Source organism: Mercenaria mercenaria, chromosome 5 (assembly GCF_021730395.1).
Source record: "Mercenaria mercenaria strain notata chromosome 5, MADL_Memer_1, whole genome shotgun sequence".
NCBI classification, from domain to species: Eukaryota; Metazoa; Mollusca; class Bivalvia; order Venerida; family Veneridae; genus Mercenaria; species Mercenaria mercenaria.
Window position 1 is genome coordinate 8,571,060 of NC_069365.1, and position 10,615 is coordinate 8,581,674.

Here is a 10,615-nt window from a genome sequence, read left to right on the forward strand (position 1 = left end):
TTAGTAATCTTACTATGTTTATTTATTATGCAAACTGTTACTGTGAACTCCCTATTAAACATAGGGTACTAACTTTTGTGGATTTCATATTTGCTTCATTCCTCAAAATAAAATTCAAACAATAGTATGAAATTTTGATCTTTTAATCCATAAAATGTGGAATCCAAAAATTGATGTCCCCCAAATATTGTCATTTTAGCCGAAACCACAAAATTTTATTCCCATGGAATAAAATGATTTCAAACTTAGTGGAGGGGCCTCTTTGGTCTATGTGGGTTTGAGTTCTGCTCAGGTTGTGATGTGAGGAAATCTTTCAGCTGGCTTGCAGGTCAGAGGTTCTACCCAGGTGCTGGCATGTGCCTGGAGGGGACTTTGGTGTCTTCCAACAAAATATAGAGCAGAAATTCATCATCTTACCAAAATTTAAACTCGGCAAAACACGATTAACTTCTGCTGAACCAAATAACAAAATAGCATTGTTCTCCCTTGTATTTGCCAATAGATCATTCTTAATTAAATAAAACTTCAAGAAGCTTTTAAACAATTAAATGTTTACTTATCATGATTAGCTTATCCTTGAATCCATTGATTGTGCTCTAGAGAACACTATCTGATAGCTAATGCACAATCTCTTCATTTCAGAAACAACAATTCAAAATTTGTTATTGAAGCATTTTCAAAGAATTCCAAAGATGCATACTTGTAAAGTTAACACATATCTAAACGTTCTGATGTATCTTGTGAATTTAATATCCTCTCACCATTGAAGTATCAAAGAAATGTAATGAGAACTTTGTTTTGTGAAAGATATTAGGCAAAGTGTTTTTATCACTTATCTGCACTGATAACTGTTGTTCATAGTGATAAAGTGCTAAAGTAGGCACTGGAATAGGTATGTTCACAAAGGAATCCAGTGTATTCAAATCTGAAGGATTTATTGATGAAATTGATAGAGGAAATGTTTGTACTTCAAGTTTGCTTTGAACACTGTAGTTAGCTGAATAATGCAGATCTGGGAGAAAAACAAAACTGACTCTAATTTGCCGTCACTGTTAGAAAATGCTGAAACAAGTAGTCAGGTCTTTGGAAATCGTATATTTATACATCTTAATAATGCCACTGACATTTTATGACTCAGATTTAAATGGTTATGCCCCTAAGAGAAAAAGCAGGGTATATTGTTTTGTTCATGTTCTTCTGTCAGTTGGTAGACTATAAGTATCTTGCATGCCTGCCTGTGTATTAAAGACAAGGTTTTCCCTATCCAACGGACTTTGGAATGAAAAACAGAATGGTAACAAGATTTTTTATCCATGCTGTCTGGAGGTTTGAGAAAACAGCTGTCATTTACAGATAGACATGTAAGATCATTTTTCTTGCCTTTCATGTTCGATCACAATAACAAATAATTAGATTTGGGTATTTCCTGGTAGAGTCTATGATGTCATATTAGTGTAAGTATTATGTGACATCACTGAAGTGCACACTTATTTAGACAAGTTTTTATGCCCCCAAAGGGAGGCATATTAGTTTTCAACTGTCCGTCCGTTCATTAGTTCGTTCGTTCGTCACAATGTTAACTTTTTGCATGAAGGCACTTTACTCGTGAACCACTGCACCTAGGACCTTCAAACTTCACATGCTGATAGTTCTTATTGAGTACACGACCCCTACTGACTTTGGGGTCACCAGGTCAAAGGTCAAGGCGCTGCGGGGACATTTGTCACCATTAGTGACAGCTCTTGTTTCCTTATAAAGACAAGTATATCTGTCCTAGGCAAATGTATATTTTCCCTGTTAGGCAGGCATGGGATATTATATGCCTGCCTGTATAAGACAGGCTTTTCCCTACCTGAGGGATAGTGTGGAATGAAAAGTCAAGTGTGAGTTGAGTATGACCCCTATTATTTTGGAGTAAGTATGTCAGAGAATAGTAATCTTGAGGCTGAAAATTGTTTCTGACCAGTAACTGGAGAACACTGAACTTCATAGGATGATTGCCTGTGGTCAGTAGTAGAGCTCTGTTGTTTTAGGGGTCTGTACATCAATTGTCAAGGAAAGAACATAGTAGCCTCAAAGCTGAAATCTGTACCTTAACAGTAACTGGAAAATTCATGGACCTACAACATACAAACTTAATAGGATGGCTCTGTTTGTTTGTGTAGTCATTAGGTGAAAGGTCAAGGTCACAATTTACTTGAGACTGAGGATTACAGATCGTGTTAAATCTATCAGGTCATAGTAGGGGCATTTGTTTTTCAAAAAGCTCTTAATAAAGAACATGTTGCTACAAACTTAGGATTTCAAAACTGTGTTGAGAAACAATCATCTGATTTGTAGCAGATTCTTAATTCTGTACTTCTTGTTTCAGAAGTTACCATTCCTCTGTTCCATTTTGAACAAAGAGTTTAATTTTTGTTTTCAGATATGACCCTAAAACTGACCAGTGGACCATGATATCACCCATAAGTGCCCCAAGAGATGCTGTGGGTATGTGTCTGTTAGGGGACAGACTCTACGCTGTAGGAGGGTATGACGGACAACATTACTTGAAAGACGTGGAAGCGTATGATCCTATAAATAACGAATGGACCAAGGTACTGTATATATTGTACAGTGGTAGTGTTATATTTTATAAGCAGTTGTAATTCTAAAACTGCTGGCATTTTGATATCATATCACAATAGAAATCATATAGTTCATGGAATAATCCTTACCCGAATTTCTATTGGAGTTGTATACTGGGTCATTAATCTGTTGGGAACAAAATGCTGTAGGAACTGATTGTCCTTATTTACTTGGTTTCAATTCTAGGTATGAAATGGCAAGCAAATACACTTCCTGTGAACTTTATACTTGAAATTTGAAATCCTCAGATTTACTGGATATGTCCCAAAGACACAGCCATATTCACCGAAACCACATAATTTTATGACAGTCAAATAAAATGAGTTCACACTGAGTACTGCTGTTTTTATATATGATTAACTCTGTGTGTTTTTTTTCATGTATTTTCAGGCAGCTCCGTTGAGTACAGGGAGAGCAGGTGCTTACGTAGTACATGTGCCGCACAGTTGACAAAAACCACGCTGGTCACTCTCGTCTCTGAGGAAGTGGCCATCCGGATTCTTCAAACGTAAATCCAAATTGAATTCCAGTCCCTCAACTACCTGGATATAGACTTGTAATCAGATGTAATCAACGTACATCCACCACTAACACATTGTATTTGTTCAGAATATTAACCAGTCAGTGAAATATTTTTCTCAGAATGTGTACCAGTCTGTGAATATTTTTACACTTTGAAGCATTCTGTTTATTTTCTGACTGTTTTTAGCTCACCTGTCACAAAGTGACAAGGTGAGCTTTTGTGATCGTGCGGTGTCCGTCGTCCGTCCGTGCGTCCGTAAACTTTTGCTTGTGACCACTCTAGAGGTCACATTTTTCATGGGATCTTTATGAAAGTTGGTCAGAATGTTCATCTTGATGATATCTAGGTCAAGTTCGAAACTGGGTCACGTGCCATCAAAAACTAGGTCAGTAGGTCTAAAAATAGAAAAACCTTGTGACCTCTCTAGAGGCCATATATTTCACAAGATCTTCATGAAAATTGGTCAGAATGTTCACCTTGATGATATCTAGGTCAAGTTCGAAACTGGGTCACGTGGGGTCAAAAACTAGGTCAGTAGGTCTAAAAATAGAAAAACCTTGTGACCTCTCTAGAGGCCATATTTTTCATGAGATCTTCATGAATATTGGTCAGAATGTTTATCTTGATGATATCTAGGTCAGGTTCGAAACTGGGTCACGTAGGGTCAAAAACTAGGTCATTAGGTCTAAAAATAGAAAAACCTTGTGACCTCTCTAGAGGCCATATTTCTCAATGCATCTTCATGAAAATTGGTCAGAATGTTCATCTAGATGATATCTAGGTCAAGTTCGAAACTGGGTCACGTGGGGTTAAAAACTAGGTCAGTAGATCTAAAAATAGAAAAACCTTGTGACCTCTCTAGAGGCCATATTTTTCATGAGATCTTCATGAATATTGGTCAGAATGTTCACCTTGATGATATCTAGGTCAAGTTCGAAACTGGGTCATGTGGGGTCAAAAACTAGGTCAGTAGATCTAAAAATAGAAAAACCTTGTGACCTCTCTAGTGGCCATATTTCTCAATGGATCTTCATGAAAATTGGTGAGAATGTTCACCTTGATGATATCTAGGTCAAGTTCGAAACTGGGTCATGTGCGGTCAAAAACTAGGTCAGTAGGTCTAAAAATAGGAAAACCTTGTGACCTCTCTAGAGGCGATATTTTTCAGTGGATCTTCATGAAAATTGGTCAGAATGTTTACCTTGAAGATATCTAGGTCAAGTTCGAAACTGGTTCACGTGGGGTTAAAAACTAGGTCAGTAGATCTAAAAATAGAAAAACCTTGTGACCTCTCTAGAGGCCATATTTTTCATGAGATCTTCATGAATATTGGTCAGAATGTTCATCTTGATGATATCTAAGTCAGATTCAAAACTGGGTCACGTGGGGTCAAAAACTAGGTCAGTAGGTCTAAAAATAGAAAAAACCTTGTGACCTCTCTAGAGGCCATATTTCTCAATGGATCTTCATGAAAATTGGTGAGAATGTTCAGCTTGATGATATTTAGGTCAGGTTCGTAACTGGGTCATGTGCGGTCAAAAACTAGGTCAGTAGGTCGAAAAATAGAAGAACCTTGTGACCTCTCTAGAGGCCATATTTTTCACGAGATCTTCATGAAAATTGGTGAGAATGTTCACCTTGATGATATCTAGGTCAAGTTTAAAAGTGGGTCACGTGCCTTCAAAAACTAGGTCATTAGGTCAAATAATAGAAAAACCTTGTGACCTCTCTAGAGGCCATGTTTTTCAATGGATCTTCATGAAAATTGGTCAGAATTTTTTATCTTGATGATATCTAGGTCACATGTGCTCAAAAACTAGGTCACTATGTCAAATAATAGAAATAACGATGTCATACTCAGTTGAACACTGGGTCATGTGGAGATAGGTGAGCGATTCAGGACCATCATGGTCCTCTTGTTTGTCGGTAACAGCAGATATTGACAGTATGTGCTAGGAAGTACAAAGATGTTATGTGCAATCAAACTTTTCAATTTGAGGAGAAGGCAGAAAGAATCCAGTATGTCTTTCTTGACTGAGGTGAAAAATTCGAGATGTTTTTTCACTAGGTTTTGTGCTGATCAAGAAAAGATATAGACATTGTTTGAAGAGTCAGCTTGCAGTACATTGATATTGCTTTGTTCAGCTGAGAATTTGACATTTATATGAACGAGATGATTGTCAGAGTAAGAATGTATTTGTGATTTTAGAGAGAAAATGAGAGTTAATAGTAAAAGTTGCAATAAGTTGCAATATATTTTATATTTGTGACAACTTGCCATGTTATAGATGCTGGGTAAAGGGAGGTAAATCATCTTAGCACAAGATTACCGCAACTGTGATTTCTGTAATGAACTGAACTTTACAATTTTATAGTTGTTGTGTGAAAAAAAATTGAGAAAGTGTTCAGTAAGTGATCAGTATATGGTTGAATCCATAAAGTGGATTCATTGATTGTGTTTATTTATGAAAGAATATGCCATGTTTAAAGTAGTATAACATATTCAAATTGATTTAAGATGTTCTAACCTGAATGGAAGGTATATTTCTCTCATTTTGATAATCGTTTTGCATTTGTAAATTTTGAGTAGAACAAATTTAAATCTAGAATTTGTGTAGAAATAAGACCAGGGCTTGGCAAATTGTTTCAGAGCAATGTGTCCTGCAGGACAAACTACTCAGAATTTTCACTCATTCTGCCGAAACTTGTACTCGTACTGTAATTCACTAAGGAAAAATTATTTTATGAAAAACTATAGTGTCTTATTTTAAAGTCTGGTGATAACAGTACATACAAGAATCTTGTTTTGGACTATGTAGTGTCTAGCAAAAACAATCATAATGGTATACTGTAATAGAATAGGACGTATTCAAGAGTTGTGAACAATAAATTAGGGCATGTTTTCTATTTTTAGATACTTCAGCTTCAGGTCGGTTTTCATTAAATGTATTATCTTTTGGTCAAAATTGCTTTTGTCCTGCAGGGCGAGAACTACAACAAGTTCCATTAGCTTGGAGCCAATTTCTACTCAAGGACAAGTGGAATCGTCAAGCTCTGATGACCAAAGTCTCTGTTCACATTTATTATTTAAAGTGCAATTTACATGAAGGGTTTTCTTACAGTTTGACAGGCTTTGTTAGTAGGGGACCAAAAATAACATTTAAATGCCTTTTTGACTTTGTATTCTTCTTCATTTACCATTGAAAATATTTTTCTGATTAACAATGCCCTGCACCTTTGGATTGATAGAACTGCTGCAGTGAAAGACTGTCTACCTTTACAATATGAATAAAATTTGCATTTTTTCTATTTTATGTCCAAAGTAAAATATAAAATACAAATTTTTGATGCATTTGGATATATATACTTTGTTCCTAATTAATTTTGTTGGAAGTTTTTTAATGCTGTTTACCTTTTGTGTATACTTAGCTTTTTTTGAAATTAATTATTCAAAGGAAACAGTTATCTTTGATGTGTAAAAACTGGATAGTGTAACATATGATAATGTTTTATGGCTTTTTTTTTTTGCATAGTACCCTGTATTCTTTGATGGAGAATGATTGTTTGACAGGGATAATCTGAAAGTTTATTGGAAGATTGAATTGGTGAATATTCTGACCTATTGTCAGCAGTGATACTGGAGACCAAAAATGTTGATACCTTTTTGCAGTCTGTATATTGAAAAGAATTCAGCATGCATGTGAGATATGGTTCATGTTGTTTAAAATCACAGCCGCACAATATCAGAAAAAGTTAGTATAGTTTTAAAATGTTCTGTTTCCAATTAGTATAGAACTTTATGAGGGCATTTTATTTTCATGTTGTTTGAAGCCAATGGTTGTAAATATAACTTCTTCCAGTATGTATTGTACCTTTTCTGTATGTCTTACATTATTATGCTATGTTTCGTATGATAAAATTATGTCACACTTTAGTACAAGTACATCATATTTTGCATCTTCATGTCATGTCATACATTATTACCATTGTATCATATATTGCATGATGATGCCATGTCACAAACTATTACTGATACGACATTGTGTATTATTATACTTATTTCTTTTCATAATGACAAACAATTTACTCAGATAGAGAATTTCCATTAGATTATACTATCAAAAGCATCACTTTGTAAATGAATGACAGAATTGGGTATACTAGAGACATGATAAAAACATTGAATTTTATGAAGGTGCCTATTCTGCAGATCAGATATTACTATATCCATACAGAGATCAGAGATACAAGGAACTAACAACAGTTCATGTTCATAACCTTACATATATCAGAGTGACTCTAAATCATACATTACATCATGATGTCATATCTTGTTAAATCTCTACACATCATATCTTACAATATTGAAATGTTACATATATTTTCTAACATCATTTCTGAACAACGAATTTATCTACTTATAAAATGTCTCAAATTCTTTTGTACAAAGTTCTCTATTTTGTAAACAATTTCTGTTGAAAAGTGTTATGAAATATAAACAGATGTAACTTTGTGATGAATGAAATTGTCATATCAAGTAGTATCATTTGTGATTCTTATTCTAGAACTTTAGTAATGGAGCCATAACGAGACATAACTTGAGAAAACAAGAAAGTCAGCTTTCAGATTGTCTTCCATATTGTTAACCCTGTGTTGCTAAGCATGTCAAACAGTTAATATGTTGATGAAATATTCGACTAGATCTTTAGAATACCAGAGTCTTTCCCTCCCCTACTAGACATACATACATTTCAGAAAAAGAGTCCCATAGATGTAATAATACATAGCAAATGATATTTTTATATGTAATTTGTCCCTCCTCTTTATGTTTGAGTCTGATACTTGACTGTAAGGGTGCAAACAGTAAACTTGGGATAGATTTGCAGTAGGTTCTCAAAAGAAGTCTGAAGATCATTGAAAGGCAAAAAGTTGAAATGAAAGTCTTCCAACACTTGAGATGCTGAATGTTGTAGTGCCTTTTTATGTATATCTTACAAGCTGCCATGGTTACAGGTTTTATCTTACCAGTTGCCATGGCTGTAGTTTTTGTCTTATTACTTGTCATGGTTACTGGTTTTGTTAACCTGTTGTCATGGTAACAGGTTGTGTCTTACAAGTTGCCATGGTTACAGGTTTTGTCTTGATTAAAAGTTTGTCTTACCAGCTGCCCTGATCACAGGCTTTATCTTACAGTAACTCATGGTATAATACTGATTTCATCTTACCAATTGCCAATTTGCCATAGTTACAAATTTTATCTAATAGTAGCAATTGTACCCAACTGCTATGGTTACATATTTTGTCTAACAAGTTAACATGGCTACATTTTGTAATGTCAGTTGCCATGGTTACAGATTTTGTCTAACAAGTTACCATGGTTACAGATTTTGTCTTACTAGTAGCCATGGTTACAAGTTTGTCTTACCAGTTCAGTAAATAATAGTTTGATAATATTCTGTACATGTTCTGCTAAAATGCTGTTTTGTGTTTTAAATGATGCTGTGTGTTTCCCATTATAGTAACATATATCTAACCTTCAAAGAGAAATGGAAGCTTTACAACTGACTGGATCACTCAGCTAGTGGGTACAGCCAAAAGCACATAGTGACTTTCAGCAAGGATGTCTATATGCTAGAAAAGAATACTAACTGTTTCAGATATTTGCAACCCTTTCTACATGTAACCTTCAAGTTGTTGGATTCAGTAATAAAACAGTTGTTGCCTTTTACATTTGGTCAGTATGAGGATATATCAACCTGGGGATGTGTTACACCCTTTGTCAATATAACTTTTCCCAGGTTGATAAATCCACTTGTTGACCTTGCTGAAAAGCAAGAATTGTTTAGTGTTTGAATAATAGATGTCTGGAAAAAATTATACTAGGTATCAAATATCTAGGTATTCTTTTAGCAGAGAATTTTTTTTTATTATTGTGCTGTTCAAACAGGATAAGTTTATCTTTATATTTGTTCACATTTTATATCAACTAAAATTTCAGTAAGAAAAATAAGACAAACAAACATTTAACATTGAGAAAAATTTACTTGCTGCATCATTTCTTTATAACCGCTTTGGTATTGAACCTCCACACATATTTTCAGGGCTACATTTCATCATCTCTATTTATTTAATATGTATATCTTGTTACAGTGCGACAATATATCTTGTTATTATGTGACACTTTATCTTGTTATTGTGTGACCAATATATTTTGTTACACTATGACAATATGTCTTGTTGCATTATGACACTATCTTGTTACTGTGTGACAATATATCTTGTTACTGTGTGACAACTGAAAATGTGATTAACTGAAATTTTCATTAACAAATCTTACTTTGTTTTAGTAACTTCCTGCCAGTTTGTTCTGTATAAATGTGTAAATTCCCTAGTCACTATTTTAAACATCTACAGTCAAAACTGTCTTATATAAGTGCTGTCATTTTTCTAATTTATCCCAAATAAAAAATCTTTTTTATGTAAATTAAGTGGGTTGTGTATGTTTGTTTTGTAATGTTAACACATATAAAGTTCTTTTTATTTGCCAAGAATGAAGGTCCAGTTTTGTATGAAATGATTTTTGCATAATCACCCGCCATTTGTAAAAATGTGCTATATGTAAGTTCTCTTTTTGTGTTCCAAAGTTCTTTACATCTTTGATGATATGTATATAAAGCAAACTAGAAAATGAAAAATAAAAATAAAACCATTGAGAATGTGTTTTTTATGCTTTTCACATACAATAAGAATGTGTTCTTCCCCATAGAAGGCAGAGGGATATAGTTTGTGTCTTTCTGTCTTTCTGAAACCATATCTCAGACGTTGTTGGAAGGATTTCAATAAAACATGGTAGAAATGTTAACTGATATACGGCAGTGCAGCTCTGCAAGTTTCATTTAGATTAGTTGAGGAAGACAAGATTTATGGCCCATTGCAATTATATATTTAATGCATATATAGTGTTTTTATTCGATTTATATTATATATTTATATTATACAGAAATAGTCAATTTTCTGTCTGTCCAGAGTTATATCTCAAACATGGTTGGAAGGATTTCAATGGAACATAATACATGTAGAAATATTAGATGCTATGGGGCAATGCGGCCCTGCAAGTTTAATTGAGATTGGATGAGGAAGACAAGATTTGTGGCCCTTTGCAGTTATATAATCTAAAATTATTAACTGGGATAAGAGTCCTGTGTGTAGGTACTTTACACCTTGCATGCTAAAGAACCAGGAAATCATCTGTAATTGGAGCGTCTTCTGTATCTTGCACTATCCTCCTACTAATATCACTAAGTTGTTTGGAGGAGTCCCATATGGATTACCAGTGGCGACAATAAATAAGCATACAAAGACGCTGTGAATAAATGTCATTGAAATTATGGGTAACAGACTGCAGGATGGTAGCCTTGTTTGTTTTAACACCATCTACTTTGAAGAAAGTATTAAAAATTTCAT

The 10,615-nt window shown here is 34.3% G+C and overlaps 1 protein-coding gene across 8 annotated transcripts in view; it reads left to right on the forward strand.

The window, feature by feature from the left end:
- The window catches only part of LOC123556384 (kelch-like protein 5), a 140,709-nt gene extending 130,842 nt beyond the window's left edge, over positions 1-9,867 (forward strand). For all 8 annotated transcript variants that reach the window (XM_053542608.1, XM_053542606.1, XM_053542611.1 and 5 more), the window contains 2 exons: positions 2,426-2,597; positions 3,019-9,867. In XM_053542608.1, the coding sequence (XP_053398583.1) occupies positions 2,426-2,597; positions 3,019-3,078 (232 nt within the window). In that variant the 3' untranslated portion in view covers positions 3,079-9,867. The remainder of the gene's footprint in view (positions 1-2,425; positions 2,598-3,018) is intronic.
- Positions 9,868-10,615: the final 748 nt, after the last annotated feature.